Raw genomic sequence first — 25479 nt, forward strand, 5'->3', positions numbered from 1 at the left:
TAAAATTCTTCTTCCTTCTAATATTCTTCTGCTTTTTTACTTTTTTGTGCTTCTTTCTGCTAATTGGACTTATTTATGATTCTTACATTTGCTTTCTGCTATATTCAGCTATTTTAGCATTTAGCTTTTTATGCTATTTCAGCTATAGTTCTGCTTCCTTTTGCTATTTCTCTGCTTTTTCTGCTTATTTTTTACTTTTTCATGCTTCTTTCTACTAATTATAGTTCTTTGTTTTTTACAGTTGCTTTATGTATTATTCAGATATTTTAGCCTTTAGATTTTAGCTTTTTTATGCTAATTCAGCTATATTTCTGCTTCTTTTTGCTATTTTTATGCCTTTTCTGCATTTTTGCCTCTTTGTGCTTCTTTCTGCAAATTTGAGTTATTTATGCTTTTTAGAGTTGCTTTCTGCAATATTCAGCTATTTTAGCCTTTAGCTTTTAGCTTTTTATGGTAATTCAGCTATAGTTTGGTCCTTTTTGCTGTTTTTCTGCATTTTTTTGCTTTTTTCARCTTTTCAAATTTTAATTATAATAATTCTTTTACTAATTCAGCTCAATTTCAGCTTCTTCTGCAGCCTTCAGCTTACGTTTTCAGCAACAGGCATTGACACTTGCATTTTCGAAGGAAATGCAATTTCTCTAGTTCAATATACTGTACATTTGTTGTCCCAAATGTTACCATTTTGATGATTTAAACAAAATAGAGGACTGCTGAAAATAGGAGCCTCGTTTTTATCCACTGCAGATTTGATTGTAAAGCGTTTTGTTATTAAGTCGGTTTTCTGTATATTTTGCTTTTTTCTCATTGTTACTGTATGTTTGCATCATTTTATTCAGGCTGTGTTAATGATGTAGTTCTGCTGTCATATTATCCCCTCCTCAGCTCTTTGCCCTCCTGGGCTTTGTGGTGAGTGCGGTGTTGATCAGCGCAGCAGCCTCGGAGGTGGTCAGTCTTCTGCACATGCTCGGTGTGGTGCTGAGTCTCAGCAACACGGTCCTGGGTCTGACTCTTTTGGCCTGGGGCAACAGCATTGGAGGTAATTGAGAAWCAAAAAAAAAAAAGTCAGATCTTCTCCAACGAATTTGTAAATCCCCAGTGAACGGTACGACATTTCTCTTTTGTCAGACTGCTTCTCTGACATCACCATCGCTCGTCAGGGTTACCCGCGGATGGCCATTTCTGCCTGCTTTGGAGGAATCATCTTCAGTATCCTTTYTGTTTCACGTCTGTGTAAAAAAGCAACGTGTCTGTGCTGAAGAAGACCTTGACTGTATTTCTCTCAGACATGCTGATAGGAGTGGGTCTGGGATGTCTAATGCAGATGATTAAAACAAAAGTTGATGTTCGGGTAATCCTCCAACACCCCRAGACACGTTTATGAGACTGTTTTGAGTTGGATGATGATGATGATGATGGTTTTTTTTTTTTCTCAGTTTGCAACAGAAGGACTGCTGACGTGGATCCTTGCWGGAGCCCTGGGTTTGTCCTTGGTCCTGTCTTTTGTCATCATTCCCCTGAATCGGTTCCACCTGAGTAGGAAACATGGGATCTTTCTCCTCGTGTTCTACCTCATCTTCCTCATCATCGCTCTTCTGGCCGAGTTTCACATAATCCACACCTGACCCGACCCCAGGACTTTCAGCCAGTCTGGATAATAATCTCACACTGTGATGAATATGATCCGCACCTCTTATTGCACTGTTCCAAGCATTAATGATGCTTTGCTGCTTTCAGCAACCATCCTGCAGTTAGCTGCTTTGACTGTGACGTGTTCAGATGGCGTTGAAGACTTGTGCCACCTGTTTTACAGATTTTTAACTCACATTTGACGTACGATCGTCAAACATTTTGTCAGTTTGCTGCAAGGCCTGCTCAGTTCATTACCAGTGTGTCCCGCAGTCTGCATGGATCTGATCCTCACCTGTTTGTTTCGTGGCATTTCCGGGACTCTGCTGATGCTCGTCTGTTACCGGTTGTTGGTTTGGATCAGTAGAGTTTATCTTTGCGGTGGCGCTGGAGAGGTGCGCCTCCCTCRCCACTTCTGTTGGTTTTATGGTGAATGTCGCGTCGGTAAGCTAATCGGGACTTTTATTTGGAGGAACTTTTGTTTCACACCAACTTTGAGTTGGACTTCCTCTGCATAACAGAAGCCTGGATGTCTCAGTCAGTCCAGCACTTGGGCAGAATTATATCCACTTGACTGTTTTTAATTTCCTGCTGTTCTCAGGTTGTGCCGAAAGATTAGCATCCATTTAAAAATATCTAACTTTATAAACAGTTTTCCATCCCTGTCTCTTACTCCAACTTTGAACTGAGCCTTTTTTAACTGGGTCATTCTCCAAAGTATTAAAAATGACTTTTTAAGTGACTTTTGTTTGAAGTTATGACAAAGTTTTAATTACTGGAGGTTTTAAAAATCATGATTGTTGTATTGAGAAGCCTTTTGAGTTGGTGGACTCTTAACTCTCTAAATGGTGCAACTCAGGAACATTTGTATGTTTAAGTCTCTCARCAGTTCGACCCTCTCTTGTACCTCTGAGCTGCTGCAGCCGTATGTACCACAGCTCTCTGAGGTCAGCAGATCAGAGCCTTCTCTGTTGTAGGCCCAAAACTCTGGRATGGTTTTCCGCTGCATGTCGGCGAGTCTTAAAAACTGCACTTTTCTTCCCTGGCCTTCGACCCAGTGTGAGGTGATTTTAATTTGTTTTTCGTCATTCTAGTTCTCATGGTTTTAGTTTTTACCTCTATATATTGATGTAATTTACCCCGTCCTCTGCTTGTTTTATTGTACAGCACTTTGTTTGGCTGTGTTGCTGTTTTGAAGTGCTTTATAAAAAGAAAAAAAAAGTGGCATAGTATCTATAGTCAATGAGAAGCAGTTGTCTGCTCAGGGAGAACTGAAACAACCAAACTGTGCCTTTACTCAGCTTATTCCCATCACTGGATCTGGACTGAGTCCAGACAACAAATAATGTAAAAATGCAATAAAAAAATATGAATGTACTGTAAATCCAAAATGTCTGACTTTAAATAAAGCTGCTTATGAGAACTTGGAAAGAAGTTTTCCTATTTTAAATGTATAATCAGCAGTTTTATGGTACAAAAACAACAAAGTCATGCATTTGACTATTAGAATAGTTTATTAAAATCTCTTACTTGAAGTTCATTATGGAATGAGAAGTTATAGAAAATAGTTGGACTGTTGGGGGAAACTTTACAGTCATTTGTGGGACTGAGCTAAAAGGAGTGTTTATCCTTCTGTTCTTATCGTAGTAAAGTATTATTTTTGTTAATACTGGTCATGTAAGCAGTTAAACTAAGGCATCAGGTTTAAATACATAAATTACAACAGAATACACAAGCCCTCCAGTACTGTAAATACACAAGAGACTGTGGTAGTAGAGGCTTTCTGTTAGCTTGTGCTGCAATCCTTCAAAAGGCCCAACAGCAGGTGACATTCAACACTCCCAGAGACTGCACAAACCCATTTCTCTCCAGATTATTATTTTTCTTTCCCCCTACTGACGATTATAAGTGTCAGGGGAAGTGGAAGTGCTTGTGTTTCATCTCTTAAGATGATGCATCTGTACAGCTTACAAACTGTTAGTTAATGCTGTGCTCTTCAGTCAGTGAGTTCAGCTGAGGCTCTGAGAGAGGATAAGAGTCTGAGGCGGGACTGTCGCCCATCGGTCTCAGGCTGTGTTCCAGTTCAGACAGGTTGTTGATTGAATATTCTGCGTACCACTCCTGGGAGGAAAAAACAACAACAACAAAAAAAAAAAGACATGAAACAAAAGTCCAACTGCCATTTTGACACAAAACAACATCTTCAGTTTCTCACCTGCATCTCTTCTTCGTACATTTTCATACTGAGGTCACTTTTTGTTCTCGACCTGCGGCCGAGGTACATCAGAGACGTGTGCTGTCCACAGGAAAGAGAGACTGTTAACAGGAATGAAAGTCTGTTTGCAAAGCGGGAGAGGAAACGTTCAGCGTATGTCCTCACCCCACTCTTGTCCATAGATTGTAGGACTCCTACAAGTGAGCTGATGGAGGACAGCCCCGGGGACATCYGTCTGTACAGCTCAAGAGTGGCCAGAGTTTCGTCTCGTCTCACTTCTACTTCAAACACGATCCCATTCTCATCTGCAGCACATTCAGATACTTTACACCGGCTGTGACGGCTGACTGACAGCAGGAGAAACTGCTACTTATTGTCTAATCTCAGCTAGTACGTACCCCCTGGATTATCGACGATTTCCCTGTTCTTGCGGCTGTAGTTCATGCGAAACACAAACGCATCCAGGATAAAAGCCACAATGATGGTCATCACCACCTGGAAACACAYGTTTGATCACACTCACACACGACAAATCGTGTTAATCTAGACTCAAAGTTGCATGCAGCCTCACCATGGTGACAATGTAAAAAGTCATGAAGTACAGACGACTCCAGTGGCTCGTCATGGACGTCACTCCTTCCTGGTGGGAGAGAAAACATGGCGGTCAAACAGCAACACCCGCTGATCATCAGTAAAACTGCAACACATGAATCTTACCATGGTGATGTACCAGTTGTTGACCACAGTCAACTCAAACAGAGTCACTGAAGATTAAATGAAAATATGACAAGTTTATTCACTCAGCATGAGCATTTCTTTCAAATCTTAWGAAAGGAACAGAAAACAGCATAATTCACTGTTTGGGATGTTTTTATACGTTGCATCCAACGATTCATTTTCTTGTTTTTCTTCAGTGTTGTATAAAGTACCACAAAGTGATATTTACTTTGGTAAAAGTTAAAGTCTCCTTTAGGAATATTACTTGAGTAAAAGTCTTAAAGTATTTGATATTTTTTGTACTTAAGTATTAAAAGTAAAAGTATTTGTGGTAGAACTAATACTTTTATGTTTAAGCTAGTTATTCATGACATCCTTTAATGACCTAGGTTTTTCATGACATGAAGTTCATCTGCAGATAGAATGATTAAAGTCAGAACAAGATCTGCTAACAACAGTCATTCTTAGATATCACTTGTGTTTAACTTTGTGTTTTCCATTGACCTTGTATCAAATCTTGCTAAGATGAGAGAATGGTGTTTGTTAATATATATATGAGGCCTCTCGAGACACAGTGTATAACAGTAGAGTGGAGAGACAGTGACAGAGAGAAGCAGAGGCACAGAGACAGGCCAGGTTGTTGTCTGTGTTTCCTGTTGTTGCAATAAAACTCAGCTGATCATCTCACGGAGTACCTTCATTCTTGGACCACGTATTTCTGTCTTTGTTAAATAAATATTGCCATAACAGTATTGATTTAAAATGAGCAGTTAGATTTTCTGTAAGGGCATTTATTAGGAGGTGACCTCCCTAAAAAAATGCAGACATGACTGTGTTGTATTAAAATATTTTATGTTAAATTTAGGATGCACTAGTCTAGCCGTTTCAGTTTATATACATGTATCAAGGCTGACCAAACCTTTTCCCCAAAATGAAAATCTATCTGAGGGCTGCGGCCAAATGCAAAAATATAATTCAGTAAATACAAAAACTTCTTAAGTACAGTCCTTTTATTTTAATGATCATGTCCTGCTGGAGTGACATGACTTTTTCGTGTACAAACTRATACGGTATCAGAATTTTATATATTTATAYTTCTCATTCAACCACAGTTAAATTCACTCTATCTAGGAGGCWCAATTTACATGGATAGATTTTATTTTTTACAACAACAAGCTGGAATAAAAACAAGCGAAAATGAAATAAAAGTAACAACTTTCTAATTCTTGCCCCCTTTTTTTTTTTTAAATGTAAGGAGTAGAAAGAACAGATAATTGTGTGAAAATGTAAGAAGTGAAAGTAAAAAGTAGGCTGAAAAATAATTACTCAAGTACAGATACCCAAAAATTCTACTTAAGTACAGTAACAAAGTATTTGTACTTAGTTACTTTACAACTCTGTTTTTCTTTTAAATGAACTTAAACCTGAATTTTTCCTGGCTCTWTGGAAATGTAATGTTTTGTTGCTACATTGTCTCACGTGTAGACAACATTAATACTTAAGTAGATTTTGTGTCAGAAATTTACTTTTGATACTTAAGTACAAGAAATATCAGATACTTTAAGACTTTTACTCAAGTAATATTCTTATAGAAGACTTTAACTTTTACCAAAGTATTTTTATGAAAAGATACTTGTACCTTTACCTCAAGTATCATGTTGAGGTACTTTATACAACACTGATGAATGTAATACTTAGTGCCACAGTCTTACTGCAGTGGGTAGAAGTGGTCTATAAATACAGGGAACTGAGGTGAATCTCAAGACTTTTGCACAGTATAGAAAGTCTTATTCTGTTAAAAAACAAACAAATAAATAAATTACCGAAGCTGCTGAGGATGTTGTTGAAGTTATTAAGATAATAGTAGCCTTCTTCCGTGACGGTTCTGTTGCCTTCAGTGACATTAATCTGCCTGTAGGAGTTTGCCACTGTGCTGGTGCTAAGAAGAAATGAAGTTTGACAATTTAATTTAAATTATTATCACATAATTGTCTCAAAGCGTTGCACAACACACGGACTGTGTATGCATGTTAAAGAAGGAAATGTGAGGAATTTGGACAAGTGACTCACTTGCAGCAGTTGGGGTAAACGACATCTGCGAAGAACTCCATGCCCACGATGGCAAAGGAGTAATAAAAGATGATTAACGTCAGCCCCAGACTCGCCATCCTGGGGAAGAGCTCAAACATGGTGTCCAACACGTTACGGTACCTCTGCTTTATCTTAAATAACCTGTCAAGAGTCAAAACAGTAAAAGGTTTAAAGAAGAAATAAAATGTACATTTGTATTTTGAGTAAGGAAAAAAAAGAGCAAAGCACACCGTAGCAGCTGGAGAGGTCTGAGAACCACGATGAAGTAGAAAGGCTCCATGTTGAAGGCAAGAGCAATCAGGCCGAGGAAGGCGAACACAGTCACAGAGAAATCAAACCTGGACGAACGGAAGCAAAGTGAAAGTTACCAGAAAACACACAGAATCAAGAATCAGTGCAGAATCGAAACATACATTAAGCATGTGTTTGTTTTGTTTTTTATTAAAAAGGAGGTTTTACTCACAGATTCCACCCGGATCGGAAATAAGCAATTGGCCCCAAACCGGTTACTTTCAATAATACTTCTACACCATAAACTATAAGTTAAAGAAGCAGAGGCAGAATTAATCCCAGCAAAAACAACAAACAGATTTAACTAACAACTGAAATAATTTCATTTTCTGTGTGAAGAGTAAGGCAGTTCTTTACTCACTTGTCAAGAAAACAATGTAACTCCAGGGAACAAAYTGGGACCACGAATATCCCCCTGAAGAGGATGGTAAGAGATCAGTGCAGAGTTTAACACATTTCATCTGTTGTGTGTGTGCGTGCGTGTGTGTTAATGGAAAACATCTTACTCTCCAGTGTGTATGTCTCCACAAGGATCCAAACACCGTTGATGGCCACAACCACATCTGCAGTCACAATGAAACGTTAAGAGAMCTGAAATAACTGTTGACTGTGAGGAAAGCTGGGAGAACATTAGTAACACTCACACATGGCGTACTGRAAGCCTTTTGACTTCACAAGCAGGTGGATGCCTGTTTAAAACAAAAAGAGCATAAATAATTTAAAGATTTACTTTCTGCCAACAAAAAACTGCCAATTTTGGTGCTTTATTAAAGGTGAAAAAGTTTTAACTGAAACTAAACTCAATTAAAAAGAGTTTGCAAACAAAACAGAGACAAGAGAATCTGCTGATGATCAGATCTCCAGGATTGTCTCCTCTTCAAAAAAAACTCAAAACTTTGTGTCAAACTGCTGCTATTTTATAACAAAGAAAAAACTATTTTGCAAACATGAAAACAAGGTGTTCCCACAGACGTCTGTGTGACATTTGTTTTGTGAAAGTAGAGACGAGTTAAAAATGCAGCTGCTTTCATTAGTTTTTTTTAGACAGCTGAGAGATTTTTCTATTACTTTTCTATTAAACATGTTCTGTGTTTTGATCTAAAATGATGTGTTGTTTAAACTATCATCTGTGTGACATCTTAAACAAAGGTTTTTATCATTATTTTTCTATCTTCTCTAACTATGACCACCGCTTCCATTCATTTCTATTATTTTCTACAGATAACTATATTATTAAATATACATTGTTATAGATATTATTTTGAAAATCCAGGTCATCTCAGCTGTCTTACTCAAACAAGTCACTCATTTTGGCATTAGAAGGTTGTTTCTATATTGAATAGTGTGAGACTGATTTAATAGGAGGGGAAAAGATGAACATTTTATCAGACAACATTTAGTGAAAATGGGCTTGAAGTTATCCCACCCTGATTTAAAGAGTTTTGATTTGTGCAAAAAGCAAAATAAATACAAAAATAAAAAAGCAGAACTTGCCCTTAAAAATGAGGAAGGCTGTGTGCGGAAGCTCATCAAACCAGTGTTCTCCGCTTCGTCGTGCCTAAACAACACACGTTTACAGTACATGTATGTGACAGTCTGCCACAACATTAAAAACTATTGCAACATAGTAAAACTAAAAACTAATTACCTTCCATTTAAGGCCAGTGACCTCATAAAACTTATAGAAGTCCTGAAGACTGAAACAGACCAACACCTTAATCAGTTGTAACAAATGCAAATATAATGCTTTTAAAAGCTTGATTTTAATTAAAAAAATAACCAGACAGCTACCTGAGCATCTGAGCTCCTGATGTATTCAGAGCTTTAAATGTGAGGAAGCGGTCTCTCGCGGACATCCGTGGTCTGTAAAAATGCATCAGACCATCAAACTGTTTTAGAGACACGCCCGTTGGCCTCTGGAGAGAAATTAACAGCAGCACAGTTAAACGTGAAAGCACCATAGAAATAAACAACTTGCAGCAATAACTACGCGCATACCTGTCTACTAACTAACAGCTGAAAGGCGTGGTCAATAGCCGAGCGTTTGTGCAGCAAAAGAGATTTAAACTTCATCTTCTCGACGTCATTGAACGTATCAAACACCACTGCCAGGAGCTGGACAGGATTRCGACAGTGTAGAAGTGAGTATAACTACATTATATCCACTTTAAAAAGTATTTTAGAAGTGGTGAGAAGCAAACATTCGCACCAGGTTCATGATGAAGTAGAGCTCTATGGAGAGGTAAACTATGAAGAAAACACAWGACCAGCGGTTCTTGGAGTATGCTGGCATCATCACATCAGGGAAACTGCAAGAACGAGAAGCAGGAGATTAATGAGTCACGATATATAAAAAAAAAAAAAAACACTTATGGAGAGAAAAAAGTARGAAACTCCTGGCTGGAAATAACTCAACAGTATCATGCGTGTTGCTTACTTTGCTGTGGTCAGCAGCACAAACAAGCTGACGAGGCTGTTCTCCAGACTGTTGAAGTACTGCGGTGAGAGGACACGTTTAAACAAGGACATCTAAACAAATAAAACAGTGGCACAAGTAGAGGATCCACCCAAGACTCCTCCTACACATGCATACTGTAATATACACAAGCTGTTATCAGGTCGACTAAAGACTCAACRTACCGGGTCAGCCGTGTTTGTGGAGAACAGACAGAAACCTGAAGCAGACCAAACACACGAAGTTACAGCAACAAAATAAAGTTCTTAATGAAAAAACTTGTGTTCAAAATGAACAAATTAACATTTTTACCTAAAATAGCAAATATAACCATGAAGAAAAGTAGCAGCAGGAGGATGTCAATAAAAGACGGGAGGGACTGGAAGATCTGACGCAAGTTCCTGATTGGATGAAAGACACTTTGTTAATAAGAACTGCATCTAATGGGAAACCACGTTGCAAACTAAAYAATGGTCAAGTAAATTTAATGTTTAAAAGATCCATTGATTTATGGAAGTCAGTAAAACCCTTACTCTTTCAAATGATTTAATATGCACAACTGTAAAATACTAATTATTATACAGCTGCACCATAGACCTTTTATTTAAAACTGAAATACCTGATAAAGGCTAAATTTAAAAATAAAGCAAATTAAGAAAACTGCAACTTCTGTTTTTGTAGCCCTGGCTTTTACATGACTGCAATTATCTGTGTGTTTTGATCACCATGCACCTGCGCACAGCACCACAGTATCTACAGTCCACCAGGAATATTGGTCTGAGAGCTCTGGTCACTCGAACATGAGACGTTTGTCTGATCAGAACCACGATGGCCTCCACAAACTGCAGCAGCAACACACACGTCTGTGCAAGGACAAGAGAGAAAAACAAGCAAAAAGGATTTTACTACAAGCCTTATTCCAGACAAGCAGGAAGACTGTGTCTCATATAATAATAATAATAATAATAATAATAATAATAATAATAATAAAATTAAATTTGTATTGCACTTTACAATTTTCAATCTCAAAGTGCTGCAAAAATAAAACATTAAAAAAAAACTAAAAGTACGCAATTAAAAATATATTTAACCACTAAAAAAATGCAACGAAGGCGTTCAATGGTTACTGAACAAAATAAAGTAGTTTACCTTCACCATCGTCCTCTTGTGCCGAATGAAGGTGTGGAAGCCTAACCATCGCAGTTTCATGCATAGTTCAAAAGCCACCGTAAGCAACGCCAGCAGCTCCAGAGTAGCATGAAACTGTAGAGGTAAAAAATATTTACAAAGCAACTTAGCACAAAAAATAAAGAACTTTGATAGATTATTTCTTTGTTGTAACAATGTTTCTTCTTCTTGGTATAATGTTGGATAGGGCTGGGCATAATCGTATTGTGTGCAATTAATTGTCAGAAAAACAATCAATTTTTTTGGCACTTGTTTAATATGATTAATGACACCAGGATCAGTGCTCCTCTCCGCTTCAAATATGATCAACATTAAAATAAAAAGTTCTGTAATTTATTTATCTATCAACACAATTTAAAAATTGATGTATAGCCTGAAGTCTGTAATTTTGACACAATTTGGAACAGATTTTTATGAAGAGCAAAAATTTCCCGCTAAATTGGTCGCGTAACTAGGACATAGGAGTGTCCAGGGACTCCAGGGGATTAATTGTCAAATTAATCATTATCAGCTAAATACCACAATTAATCATGAACTTTTTTGCCAATATTGCCCAACCCTACTGTTGGAAATCCTGATAATTTCCATTTTAAATGGTGCCACATTTGTAAGGAACATGCTTTTGTTGGATAAGCAGTAGAACTGAGTATTTGGGTTGCACATATGAAAAATTTACTAAACGCTCTCTGCCAAACAGCTTATTTTGCTGTTGACTCCTGTTTTGAGCTTCAGGTGCCCAGTATAAAATATATTGCAAAACTGCAATTGCAGTAATTCCATGACAAATTATATTTCTATAGATTATCTTTGAATCTCTTTTAGCTAATCAGAAAATGAAGTGGGATAGAATGAAAAGGGTGACTTGAGTTTCCAACCCTTCAGTAAATCAGTTCAGAATGCAGCTCCATGCGGGCTCTTTGCCACTTCTACAAACTTCTTTTAAACTCAGCCGCCTTTCTCTTCTCCTCTCACCTCAAACAAACTTTAAAACACTTTGACAAAGGAGGCAGTTTATGCTGATTTACGTAAATGTCCAGGCGCAGCGAGGGGACGGCGGGAGCCTCGCACAGCGACAGCAGCAGCAGCAGCAGGCCCGTGAACAGCTCCATCACGTAGAACACGTGGTTGTGGACAAACAGGTACGCTGCCAGAGCTTTCGGGTTTCGAGGGTGAGTGAAGAACTTATCGTTGTTCTCTCCTTCCTGTAAATTCAATCACAGCACGCATTTAACATCTCTGTACTGAGCCAGCAGCTACATTTGCTTTTTTTCAGCCTTAAAGGAAAACTTCTGAACAATATAGTCAGGGGCGGTTCTAGGGGCGGGGCCACAGGGGCATCAGCCCCTGCTGAAATATGATTGGCCCCCTGAAGTGCCCCTGTCCTGTCACTCATCTGTCCTTTGCCCAAGGACGATGATGCTGTGTGCAGTTCCATGTCCAAACACTAGAGGCGCTAATGAGACCAATAGAAATATTCAGCTTGAATGAAGCTGACAGAAGTTTTTTCTGTTTTTAAAAATTGAACAATCCTGCAGAAAAAGTCTTTCAACTCACAAATGATGACTGGATTCTCACATGCTGTGTGCTTAAGAGTATTTTATCTATGTAGATTATAAAAATTCATGTAAAATTGGTAAGGAGAATTTACTTTGCAAGCTTTATTTAAATTACAAGTTTTTAAACGTGTGACTGATTAAATATACACACCTTACCAAAACCAAGGATTTGTGTGCAAGGATGCTGAACAAATACTTGGCCCCTCTATGACCCCTTACTCAGAAAAATCCTAAATCTGCCACTGAATATARTGTGGAAGCTATAAAGTGTTTATTTTATGAGCATGTGAATGAGTGTAAACTCTAACTAGCTGTGGCCACAGAGCCATTTGTACCTGCAGGTATATGGCTGCTTCTTGGTAGTTCATCTCCCAGCTTTGCCTCATTGAGACATTTTGGTTTCTGCTGTTTTGTGGTCCTGGAGTTGAAACCACAGCATTGTTCACAAGGTCAAAATTCCCTCCTCCATCTAAAAAAAACAAACAAAAAAAAAACTTACAACTATTTATTTAGGTCAACAAAAACACACGAAAGCAGGGTTTGTGCCTACCAACGCAGTCTAGTTCAAACTGTAAGTTATAGGAGGAAATCACAGCTGGAATCTCATTAAAAGACTGATCATCGTGGAAACCAGCTGCCTGTCCGTGTAAGGTCTCCATTGATCAGCCTGGAATTGTTCAGTGTGCCTCACTCAGCTGTGTGAAATATCAAGGTCCCTGGCATCCACGCCGCCAGCACACGTGTGTGTGTCTTTCACAGTACACTAGTCTTGTTCAAGCCTTTGCACACATCTGGAGACAGAGATGGCCAAACATCCCACTGAAGGCTGAAGGAAACACCGGAAACAGTCACAAGTGTGGTCCAGACGAGATCCTCGACAGATGCAGAAATGTCTCAGTGGTCAAATGAATGCTGGAGACATCAACACGCTTAGAAAGGCCAGTACTTCTTTAACAATAAATAAATAAATAAACAGTTATCAGGAACAGCTGAAGAGCTCTTACACAGTAAAATAAGCCTCAGCTGTACTGTGAACGTTAAACTTAACTCTGAAACAAGCACAGACAGCTGCGTTTGCACTGATGTTATGTCTTTTATGCTTCCTTCCTGCTACAGACAGGATACAGAAACACCAGAAGAGGAATTAATCCAGCAACACAAACATAAATGACACAAAGTCTTTAACTGAGTCAAAAGTAAAACACAACAAAATCAAATCTGATTTTTTTTCTTCAGACCACCTTTTAAATAATTAAGTTCTCATTAATCAGTTCTTCCCTGCAACTTTCTGCACATTTTACCAGTTTAACTGGCTTCTCATCCCACATACTGCAAGCTACATGATTCAGCTTCAGGCACTCAGCTCCACACAATCAAACCTAAAGTAGGCGTACAAGTCTGAGTGAGGCAGCCACAGACGTTTACAATCCAAAATGACGGCAGAAGATAGACGTTAAGATCAAATTCGCGCCGAGCAGCCTGCCTGTAGTCCTGACACAAGTCAGCCTTGTGCCTCTGAAATCACCCATTTGTTGGAGAACAATAACATGTTTGGAGCTCCCAACAGATAATGCGATGAGGTCAGGTTCACAGAGACACAAACAGACTCCACAGTCATGAGTCCCAGTAAAAAAATAACTCAATACAGTTTTGCAGTCGTAAAAATCAAACTCCTTGCTTTCACCCAGACATGTGACTTGTCATGAAGGCGATAAAACACCGTCTTTTTTCCCCTCTGCATCCAGATTCAAAGTTCCTCTCATTCCAGAAGGTGCCAAAAAAACAACCGGCAACAAGAGTTTGACTCTGTCCGCTTGTACACCACTCCCACAAATGTTCTCAAAGGGAAGAAGAAGAAGAAAAAAAGGATACTGCTCATTTCTTCCTGTTCACCCCCGGATCTTGAGGGAGTGATTCAGTACACACAGCCTGCAGATACAACACACACACTGTCCATGTGCCCCTGGGAGGGGCCGAAGGGGGGCACGGTCTGCTGAACGAGCAGTTTCTCTCTCAAAACAGTCTGTAGCTTATATATGAGCAAAACAAAAGTAGCAGGAACCCTACACATGCTGCCCACGTGTAGGACTTCAGAACTGTGTGTTTTAAAGCTGCATGACCTGGATGTGCAGAATATTTGCAGCTCAGAGCCAACTTCAGGTGGCTCACAACTGCATTACTGCAACTGTGGTGAGTTGGCCTTCATTTCCATTTCAGAAGACTAGAAGTTCTGCGTTCAAAGCCGTACTAAAGTATGCAATTTGTCATGGAAAGATAAATTCAGTGACAAGCCTTCCTTTGTGGCAAAAGAATTGTCACGTAGAGGTCACGCTTTTAATGATACAGTAGTTTTAAAGAGGCTGGTGACCTCGTCCCTTTCCAATAAACTTTCTTAAATTATATAAATACATTCTCTTACTATCTTAAGGTAGACATAATCCGCTGCTTGAAACTTTCTTAGCCCTGACACTAAATAAATAAATATCAACAAGCCAGTCTCAAGAGACACTCCAGTGTGTAAATGCTAGAACAAGACCAGTAAAACTGCTTATTCTATGGGGAAAATGTGTTATGTGTATGTTGTATTTGGTGCTATAGAGGTGGGTATAATCTTTAGCCAATTTGGATATTCTATCAGTTTGAGTGTTTTAATTTTAAATAATGTTTTAGATAAGTGGTTTCAGAAACAGAACAGACAAAAATTGTTCATCTAAAAAGCTAGCAGTAACTGAAGCTGACAAAATATAAGATGTAAAAAAAAGCTGCATAATAATAAATAAGTTTAAAATCTCTACTTATGCATATTTACAGAATGAAATGCTTTGTATTTCAGCAGCTGACAGTTCATTTGGTGCACATGACTTTAATAAGTAGTATAATCTACAAACAATAAGCAGAAAGGACAGTTCAGTTCACGTTCTCACAAGAATTAATTGTGCTTCAGATGAAATGAGGGTAAGAGAGGCTCCAGACTTACTTTGGTCTCCTCTCTCTGTCTCTTCGCTGAGCAGACCACTGTTTGCTTCGTCCCACGTTAGGATGAGAGGGACATCGTCGTCAGACTCCATACTTTCAAATAAATAAAGTCCAACCTGCTTTGATTTTCAGCTGGAGTTAATCTAATTGACACACAGGCTAAACCAGCTCGCGCATCCTCGGTGGAAGAACTACTTTAAGCTAACACAAACAACTGTGCGCTGATGWCGACAGCTGACTAAGTCTAATCGTTTTAATACTATTTAGCCCCTTTTAAGTTGTAATATTTAAGTGGACAGAAAAACAAAATACTTTTCTGTTTTAGACTTTGTTTTGTCGCGCAAGACATTTCTCTCGCCGACAGKTTCGAAACTGTCGCTCAGAAGCTAACAAGCCGAGGCTGTCCGTCTGAGCCCATCAGAACCAGCGTCTGTCTGTGAGTAACAACAGCTGTGTCTGCTTTCTTTAACACGAAGACCGTCAAAAAGTCTGCATCTTAAATAATCCACAAAACCAGTAATTACAGTCATTCATGGATTACAGCACCAGAGACGCCTCTTCTTCTTCTTCATGTACAGGGCTATTAGCACAAAACACAGACGCCTCTGAAGAGCTGATATTAAAAACAAACTCACGACACTGAATCGATTTGCGGCAGTCTGGGTGATTTTCAAAATAAAAAGATTTAACCCGTGCAGTTTTAATTTAAATATACCGTGTTATTGAATATTCGTTTTTCTTTTATTTCTATTTTTTTCTATTTATATGTCTAATCTATTGTCTGTGAACATCGATATACGAGCAGAAGTGTTTCCGTTGTTTTGGCACCATTTGTTGTCTCGTCATGGTGCCATAGCAACCGAATAAACAAACGCAGACTAAACGGAATCAAACAACAGGTACGTCTTTTAGTTTAAAGTTTAATTTAATCCATGCAAATTTATACAATTAATGCTTTCAGATATTGTTAAGTGTCAAAAATGTTGCTTGGACAAAAGTAAGAAAGGCTTTAAAAGTTAAAGATTGTGGATGATAAGAGAAATAGTCGAATAATTGGTTCTGTTTGCTGTAAAACTACCATTGGCAGTAACCAGTTTGTTTTTCTATATGCCCTTCTGAAACTTTCACAATGTTGTGAAGAAATTGTGGCCCATTCTTTCTTTACTATGTTGCTGCAGTTGATTGAGGTTTGCAGTTTTGCCCAGGTCTTTTGTTGGGATGAGGTCTAGGGACTGTATCATTGCTAAACATTCTGCCATTCTAATATCACAGATTCGCTGCAGTGAAATTAATATTTTGTTGCATGATCCAATTCAGTACTTTAATTTTTACTTTTACTAATTTAGTACTACTGAGTCAATGAATGCAATCTACCCAGGTCCCGTGGCTTGAAAACAAGCTCACATTAATAATCATAATGTGTGGTATTCTCCAAATGTGACATTGTGTATTATGCCCAAACCTCTCAACTTGAATCTTGTTTGTCCAGTGGACATAATTTTCTTAGTCTTGCGGTTTCTTCAAATGTAACATTGAAAATCAAAGTTGTGCTATAATTTTTTTTTAGCATAAAGAGGCGATCCCTTGGCAACACATGAACTTCAATATTTACAACACTCACAAAAGCCAGTAGACTCTCAGATGTCCATAGCTCCTGGGTTATTTCTGTGTGCGTTGTACAAACACACACAGAGAATCTTTCATGTGTTTATGCCACTTTGGCTTCACACGGCACTGAAAGGATCAGCAGTTGTTTATGTCCATGTAAAGAAGAACTATGTCAGCAGCAAAAAGTTGCAATAGGGTACAGATGAGCCGTTATGTTCAATAAAAAAAACATTTGCCCATCAACCAATAATTTTACAACTTTTTTTGTTTGTTTACTTTTTTATGCAGTTCTGTGTGACAGGATGTCTGCAGAGGAAGCAACATTTCAAAATATGCAGTCAGAAGATGCAACTTTGTCACCAGAGGAGCAGCTCTCTCCTGAGGCTGAAAGGATTTCAAGGGTTTTGGTAAACTGCATCAGTCAAGTAAAAATTGCAGCGTCTCTGCCTGCCATCCTCCAGTTTTACAGCAAGTCTGATGTTGTGGACCAGGACTTGAGCAGGGCCCTTCAAACACACCAGATGTTAGCAGAAAGATTGGAGATGCTTGAAGGTCAGCAACAGAAACAGACCAAAAAAGAAAAGGGGAAAATGGTTCAACTCAAAAAAGATGTGAAAAACTCAGTCAGAGATACTCTCAGGTATTTCAAAATCCATCCAGTCGTGCTTTCAGGCCTCAGAGCAGAACTTAATGTGGAAGTAGGGGAGAGTGAGTCCATGTTAACTGAAATGCTGGAAAAGTTTCATGATCACACAGTAAAAAATCTGATTTCTGGTCCTGATGAGAACAAGCATAAGGTCCTCCAAAGACAACCACGTTCATCCTCTGGTAAAGTTCTGCATGATTTCATTCCAACGGAGAAAAATGTTGACAAAACCGTGAAACAACTGGAGCGACTGGGGGAAGAGGTGAGACAGTGACCAGCAACAYGCCACAGGAGTTTGTTATGACACATGATCGAAGCTAGTAAATTGTCCTTACCTGTGTCAGCTTTTCTTTTTTTCTGCAGATTTTTAAWAAACAGGGCGCAATAGCAAATCTTCAAAATTATTTAGGCTTCCTTGAGAGACGAGCAAAAGAAATATCAGCTTTCTTAGAAAAGCAGGATGAGCCTAAATTAAGCTCCAAGCTGACCAGTTTAAACCAGGAAGCAGATCAACGAAACGCTCAGCTCAACAACTTGATGACTGAAAACCAGCAGACACAGAGGATTATCCAGAAGGTACATTTACACATTTTAAACACTGTATATTTTTACATTAGTAGTAAATTATGTTTGTGTTTGACAGGAAAATGAAATGTTGGAGAGGGAAATTGAAAGCTTACTTCAAACATTCGATGAGGACATGGAAAAACTTCAGGTAAAAACTATTTGCAAGGTGTTAGTAGTTCATCACAATGTTTGAAGTCATTTTCAGAATTTTAAAACCATTAAAAATGTAGGCTCTATTTAATACTTTTAGGACTTAAAAACACAGAAATCTAGCCACATTATAACAGGGAAGCAGGATGTACTTCCAGTTGTTTTTCCACAACAAGAGCAGCAGATTGACAGACTGTCTCACCTGTCTCAGGCTGAGTTGGAGGGGGTTGAAAAGGAATATGAAAACGAGCAGGAGGACGTGACGATGCTGCAGGAATCCTTTTCTCTCCTGGAGGTTCAGAGCAACGAGATCCAGGAGAGGTGGCGTCTGGCAGAGGAAACGAGAAAAGAGGAGCTCGGGCTGTTGGAGAGGAAAAGCAATGCTGCTGTTGTTATTCAGGCCTKGTGGAGAGCCTACAGAGTTCGCAAGGCCTTAAAGAATAAAGATGAAAGTAAGAAGGGCAAGAAGAGTAAAAAGAGCAATAGCAAGGGCATCAGCAAGAGCATCAGCAAGGGCAACAGCAAGGGCAACAGCAAGGGCATCAGCAAGGGCATCAGCAAGGGCATCAGCAAGGGCATCAGCAAGGGCATCAGCAAGAAGAAGAAATAACATTTCACCTTCCTGGTTCTTCACCAACATGATCTCTGCCTGAGAGGTCTGAATGGTTTGGGATGTTTTGTTTTGGTCCACAAGGGGGCGGCGCAGCTCCCTTCTTCACTTCAACCTTCTTACAGTTTCTTAACAGGAACTGAATAAATCAACTGCTGCAGTTTTGCGAATTCATCCACAGAAAACGAAAGGATCTCTTAATAAAATGTATAGTTAGCCAGCAGCATGTGTCAAAGTCTGAGTGCCATTCAGAGAGTCGTTAGGTTTATTAAGCCATAATTATAAGTTTTGTTCCATTAAATACAGCAGATCTATTGGCTTCATGGCAGTCCAGATTTATCACTCGAGGTCACATTTTTCCCAACTCTAACTGGTTTTGCTTTTAAACTGTGTTTCACTGCAGCCTCACATTTCTTTTCTTGGCTGATATGATTTCTTAATAAAGCTGAAATTTCATTCTCTAATGCTCCTCTGCTCTCACACTTTTTACTTTTGGCGTAAAGTGACTCCACGGTCTCTGCCTTCAAAACTCTGCTATTAAAAAGGCTTTTACATTCCAACAATATCTCTGGATTTTTWAAAAAAAAATGTTTATGTAAACATTAACAGAAGCTCCCGCCTGACATCAATCTGCATGATTTCATGTATTTCACTTTTGAAATAGGATTGCTTTTTTAGATAATTGCATGAATAAGCAGGTGTGATGTGTTATACTCACATCAGTAACAAATCATTTTACTCCATTAGCTTCTTTTTTATGTATGGTTTAAAATAATCTTAATATTTTGTTTTTATGTTTAAGTATGGATCATTTGTACAATATTGGACAAGTATATTTGCATATGTGTACTGTCTCAATGCTTTCTTTTTTAGCAGTGTTGAAATTTGCTGAGACCTCACATTTTGAGAAATTATTCTTATTCCTTGACGATTTTATTCATATTTTAAACTCAGAGTTCCTCTGAACTTTCCTCTGGATCACAAATGTCCTCACAAAGTCCTCTTCAAACACAAGAAAAATAATATTAAATAAAAAAATGTTTTNATGGATGGATGGATGGATGGATGGATGGATGGATGGATGGATGGATGGATGGATGGATGGATGGATGGATGGATGGATTTATTCAGCAGAGATTTTCTTTGTTTTAAATTAATCTAGCTGCTCATTAGATATTCTAGTAACAAATAGACAAATGCAAAAATAAATCTTTACTTTAGCCTTCAACTGAAACAGACCCTTGAGGAACACCTGTGCTTATTGAGATTTTAGCTTAGTATTTATTGAATACAACTGCAATGGTTATTAAAAATTTTCAAAAACTGAAGTTGATTTAAAAAAATAATGTTTAACCCCTTGTATTCCTTCCCACTTTGTTTACATAGTTATTTGTCTGCAGCAGAATGTCTTCATCCAACTCTCATCGGCACTTTTAAAGCTTGAGATTGAAGCAGATGGAAGTTTAACAATATATTGTGAAAATGCCTCCTACACTGGATATATCAACATAGGCTTTGCCAGCCCTGCTTCCAAATGTGTTCAATAACAAAATTTTCTGTCAGGTTATATTTTTTCTTCACAACCAGGTATTCTATTGTTCCATTTCCTGCAAACTATCAGCTGTTTTTATAGTGTGAAACCAAATAGTTCATTTTTAGACAAGCTGTTGAGTGCTTGGAGTAATGCTCTCAATTTTTGCATCACCTCCACAGTAAAAGAAAAAGCATCTAACAAGAAAAAAAATCTGAAAAGAAATACTCAACTGGGGTGTGTAGCTGGCAGAATCTATTTGGAGTGAGGAAGCAATTGCTGCTCATTGACACGGCAATGTCTTAAGCCTGGCTGGTGAATGAATATTTTTGCAAATATATTGCATGATTTTACAGCAGAGGGCCTGCAGCAGATTCAGACACGGTGAGAAGCAAGACAATAATCTGTTGAGGAAACATGGTGTGTGACTGCGATCAGCTTTTATTTCACTTTCAGGAGCCTGGACAATTTTTCAATCTCATGTTGGATGCACAACACAAAATGAGGTGGAATAAACCTCCGAGCTGCAGAGACTGTGGCTGTAGTAAAATGTTTTAGAACATAGTTTGACTCACTAAAGTGTGATCCCATTCGTTTCAGTAAATCTAGGCAGCTTGCACTCCTAAAAGAATAGCTGCTATAGAACTAAAAGCTTAGCTAAAGCCCTGTTTTAATCCTCAGCGCTCACCGCACTCAAAGTGTCAATGTTAGCAGAAAGGATCTCAGTCACTTTTGGTAGATGAAGAACATTGGTCATTACTTCAGAGTAAACAGCATGATTTAAATAATAGCAGACTGAGAGCTTGAGCTCTTTGTCTTTCTCACTGTTTGCTGTCATCTACAGGTTCAATAACCGCTGTGCTGGAATTGACACTTGTGGGAGGAGAGGAGGTAGTCTCCTGAAGAGTGATGGGCKGTTCTTTGACAAGAATGAGGCTTCAAAAAAAGAAAGATCTCACTTCAAGACATTTGCAAAATGAGCCAATTTAAGTGCAGTTACTCAGCAATTACCTGTCACTCATCAAACCCTGACAGTCCAAATAGGTTCTCAGTTTTAGAACTGACTCAATTTAGCCTTTTTTTAAACAGGACTTTAGATTCTTTATGTTCATTTGTACGTCTGCCAAGTTGTACTTTTGCAACTTTGGTCACCTTGTACCCAGATTTGGATATGAGAAGAAGTTCTTGGTCACCTTGGCAGCTGGTCCAACTCTAAAGCTTTTATTTTTTGGAGGACACTTCAGAAGAAAAGATAAGCAGATTAGGATCAGTTTTTTTTATTGCCCAGGAAAAATAGTTTCTTGTACAAGTCTCTCTCTCTCTCTGTGTGTGTGTGTGTGTGTGTGTGTGTGTGTGTGTGTGTGTGTGTCCTTCAGGTGTTCATTGGTATCATGTGTGATACAGTCTAATTTAACACTTTTCTGTTTCTCTTTGATAAGATCATGACAGAATGTTTTATGATGATGAGGATGATGATACACAGGTATCATCATGGCTAATCTATAGTTTTAGGTGTTGGCACTTCAACAAGTTGCAGCTAAAATTATTTATTAAAATGCAGGTTTATGGGATAATAGATCCTTTTTAAGTTCAAGGCAACACATGCACACAAATCAAAATTTACAAATATTTTAATCAACATCTATTGATTATTAAGTGAGTTCATTTATATTAAAATATGCCTTTTCATATGTATACATTTAGTAAATACTGACAGAGACACTCTACAGTATTTATGCAACCATACAATGCAAATTTAACAGCAACTTACTGTAAATAGAGTTTGCATGGTTCATTATAAGAAGCAGCAACCCTTTTTGATTTTTAGTTGTTGCTTTATTAATCTAAACAGAATAAAACTTTGTGAATATTTGATTGTTCATAACCTTGTCTTAAAAAAATCAGAAAATTTGAACAACACCAAAAACAACAAGCAATAAGATGACACCAAATAGAACTTGAGATATTTTAGTCCATGTTTCATTGGTCAAAACTTCAGTATCTTCTGCAGACTGCTAAAAAAAATCAAAGACTTCTTTGAGTTTTTGCCTCGAATTTGTTCAAAAAATATTCTGTTATCTGAGGATTATTTGGAAGCACATGAATGGTAGGTATGTGTTTTTATGTTCACGGTGATGTGATGCCGCCACACAGAGACACGTCAAGGTGGCCTCTGTCCACTTAATGGAAATGTTGTGTGCCGTTATTTTTACACAATGACTCCTGGCTGTGTTAAAAACAGTGACGCTGACATTAGCAGAACCAGAGAAATGCATCACATGGAAATATGACGACCCCCCCCCCACCCCACACACACACACACACAAATGAATTTTATGGAAAAGAAGAGCTTCTCCTTAACTCAATGAAGGGGAAAACAACAGGCAGAGATGCTGCTTTATCCATTTTTAAAGAAAGGGATGCACACAGACTAAATTTATTATTACTAATGGAATAAAAGTGTGTTGTTTCAGGAGGTGTGAGGCTGAGGAGACGGAGGTATCACACCCATGTCAAYATGAACAGACCTTTTATCAGCTGAAGAGGACAAGGAAAGAAAGATTAAAAGGTCAGAGTCTAGCTGAAACTAATGCTATGCATAGATTAATAATAATAATAATAATAATAATAATAATAATAATAATAATAAATAAAACAGGTAACATCCATATTCATTAACTTTAATGTAACCCATTTTATTTATACATAAACATTTCTGTTGTAGGCTCTCAGCATTGGATAAATTAAAAACTAATCTTAAAACCATACATCAAATAGTAGGAAAAAAATGTGGCCTTGTGTGAAAATAACGATGACTCTGATTTGTTTATTTTTTGCACATTGTGTTATTAAGAAGGTATTCAGGATTAATAACTGATATTTAAACAGATTMTTTTCTTTTTACACACATCTGTTGTGCATTTGCTGCTGAGTTTTTGATCATTGTTTTTTGCAAACGGCCTAATTTGACCCATGAGTCATTTATTGTATGAATGACCGGCACTTTGATTCTTGAACACTTTGGTTTGCAGAGAAGTTCAGCTCAATCACTGCAGGCCACAGAATTCCTGTGGCTGCAAATAAACCCAACCCAAGATGACTGACTCCACCACTGCACTTCACAGTTAGTATGAGGAGTTTGTTAAGGATGCTGTCAGTTTTTAACAAACGTGTTTCTGTGGTAGCCCACCTACCTGTGGGACAATGTGAAGAAATCAAGCAGATTAACAGATTAATCCTGTGTAAAATCAGTGCAGACAGAAAATAAACCCATCCCATCTTTTAATCCTTATATTGTTGTTTATGAGCAACACTTGCAGAAAACAAAGGAATTATGTCAGAGCACAAAGCAATAAGGTGGTTCACAGGGTTCAAACATCACATTCATTGATAAAGTAGTGTGGTCAGTGCTTATAATCCTGAGGCTGCAGGTTCAAATCCAGGTTGTGTCAGGAGGGACGTCCAGGGTAAAACAATCAAATCTTTCATGTGAGTGTGCTCACTATGATAGTCCCTGCAGAAGGGAGCAACTGAAAGAAGAAAGAGCCATTTACTTTCATCAGAACTAGGCTTTATTTCTCCAATCTGAGATCATTCAGACGTGTCTAGATCAGGTTAGATACTAATTGTTCATGACTTTCTGCAGAATCCCACATAAAMACTGATCTCTTTTAATAGTGTCATGATTAATGTTTGGAGGAAAAAACACAGGTTGAAGATGTGAAGTCGTAAATTGCACGTCTGATCACATTCAGGTGCCAAATAAAGCTGCACTTTCCACTGAAACACACAGGTGACAGGAGTTTCTGATAATGAAACTTCCTTTTGTTGTCATAAAGCAGACAGAAGGATCTTCTTGTTGTTTTTTATTTTATTTTATTACTTTTTTTTAGAGAAAATGTCTCCCTGATGTTTTGGTTGCCAAAGACGTTCTTCTAATTTCTTTTTATGAGCTCTGAAGGTCTTTAGAGTTGACAACTTTGTTTGATTTTCATTCATTTAAGAGGTTTCAGGTCGTAAAGTTTAGTTCTGCTTTTGTTTCTAAACTCACATCTGGATTATTGCAATATGTTAAAATTGCAAAAGCCTTTTTTCCCCCCTTTCACCCTAGATTGCACACACACCCGGGTAAAGAGGTAACAAACATTTGTACATGCATAATTTAAGGTCAACAGCGGGATGTAAAACAGATACTGAGAGGAAGGTTGTGTTTATGCTAATGCCTTGTCAGACAGTGAGGCCAGCGACTCTCTGACACCATATATAAATAATGAGACAAGAACACAGAAAAAGCACTGAATATGAGCCAAACAACGCTGCCCGTGGCAAACAATGGGACCCTGACAGCAGGCCGAGTGAGTGTCATGTGCGCGCGAGCGGATTTGTTTGTTTATTGATGTTTGTGTTTGTCTCACAGCGGGGTTCATGTTCGAGCTGTTTGCAAACATGTTTGTACGCGAGTGGCAGCATCTCTGAGCGAGGATGCAGTGAGATGAGGAGAGGGAGCATGGCAGGAGATGCTGTGGTAAAACTTACATCTAAACAAGCAAAAAATAAAACACTTTTCATAACATATCCAGAAAGAGAAGTTTAGATTAATTTTACTAAACATCTTTTTATGAAATAAGTATGGAAGCCTTAAAATCTAAGATTAAAGACACATCACAACTTTTATTCTGAAAAGAGGTGGTGATCAATTCTTGTTTCGGATTGGACAAAATGATGACGTCACCTTCATCTCAACTCTCACACTCTGAAATCAAAACACAATGTTTCCCCGTCTGAAGGTGCTGCATATGTTAAGAAAAATCCCTCTGAACCCAAAAACATAAAGTATAGCTATATTTAGCATCTTCTAGGTATCTTTCAATGATATTTTGTTATTGCCTTTTCCTTTTCTAGTGAAAACATTTAATCTTTAAAGCAGTTTTACATTCAGAAATCTAATATGCTTCCTGATGTCGAAAAAACCACAGTTGGAACAGCTCAAATGATTCAGTTCCTTTCTCAGGTCTGTTTCAGTCAACGGCAAAAGGCCAAAAGACTATTTTATWTTTAAAAAGGTCCAAAACATTTTTACATAGTTTACTAGACATTTTTGTCAGTATTCACTATTAAGTTTGCTATGATTTGTTCTAATAAAATATGCTTTAAAGAAAAAAAGATTGACTACTTTATTACAGACAGACAGACAGACAGACAGACAGACAGACAGACAGACAGACAGACAGACAGACAGACAGACAGAC

The 25479-nt window shown here is 38.1% G+C and overlaps 3 protein-coding genes across 6 annotated transcripts in view; 2 read left to right on the forward strand and 1 right to left on the reverse strand.

The window, feature by feature from the left end:
- Positions 1–3052, forward strand: part of slc8b1 (solute carrier family 8 member B1) — an 11939-nt gene extending 8887 nt beyond the window's left edge. For both annotated transcript variants that reach the window (XM_014014420.1, XM_014014419.1), the window contains 4 exons: positions 886–1039; positions 1129–1209; positions 1287–1351; positions 1437–3052. In XM_014014420.1, the coding sequence (XP_013869874.1) occupies positions 886–1039; positions 1129–1209; positions 1287–1351; positions 1437–1625 (489 nt within the window). In that variant the 3' untranslated portion in view covers positions 1626–3052. The remainder of the gene's footprint in view (positions 1–885; positions 1040–1128; positions 1210–1286; positions 1352–1436) is intronic.
- A 72-nt stretch (positions 3053–3124) lies between these two features.
- On the reverse strand, positions 3125–15234 carry tpcn1 (two pore segment channel 1). 3 transcript variants are annotated; one of them, XM_014014417.1, is made up of 26 exons: positions 15120–15234; positions 12478–12611; positions 11612–11788; positions 10548–10661; positions 10131–10261; positions 9711–9799; positions 9584–9618; positions 9381–9439; positions 9153–9252; positions 8942–9058; positions 8735–8859; positions 8592–8640; positions 8438–8501; positions 7588–7632; positions 7450–7506; positions 7305–7358; positions 7116–7188; positions 6883–6990; positions 6632–6793; positions 6385–6500; positions 4562–4608; positions 4416–4484; positions 4243–4339; positions 4010–4167; positions 3845–3925; positions 3125–3750 (listed from the first exon to the last, which is right to left on the reverse strand). In XM_014014417.1, exons 1-26 carry the CDS (start codon positions 15208–15210, stop codon positions 3607–3609), a joined length of 2496 nt encoding a protein of 831 aa, XP_013869871.1. In that variant the 5' UTR covers positions 15211–15234; the 3' UTR covers positions 3125–3606. The 3 variants fall into 3 exon arrangements, with proteins under 3 accessions (XP_013869871.1, XP_013869870.1, XP_013869869.1); XM_014014416.1 differs by lacking the exon at positions 15120–15234 and adding an exon at positions 12693–12711 and having other exon boundaries at positions 4010–4149; XM_014014415.1 differs by lacking the exon at positions 15120–15234 and adding an exon at positions 12693–12711.
- Positions 15235–15466: 232 nt separating this feature from the next.
- Positions 15467–18655, forward strand: drc10 (dynein regulatory complex subunit 10; the record flags this gene model as incomplete). The annotated part of the gene is given in 5 exon segments (XM_014014421.1): positions 15467–15554; positions 17015–17634; positions 17736–17948; positions 18016–18087; positions 18301–18655. Coding segments are annotated over 4 exon segments (1246 nt in total), but the record flags the coding sequence as incomplete, so codon positions are not given.
- Positions 18656–25479: the final 6824 nt, after the last annotated feature.

The sequence above is a fragment of the Austrofundulus limnaeus genome, unplaced genomic scaffold (genome assembly GCF_001266775.1).
Source record: "Austrofundulus limnaeus strain Quisiro unplaced genomic scaffold, Austrofundulus_limnaeus-1.0 Scaffold114, whole genome shotgun sequence".
NCBI lineage: Eukaryota > Metazoa > Chordata > Actinopteri > Cyprinodontiformes > Rivulidae > Austrofundulus > Austrofundulus limnaeus.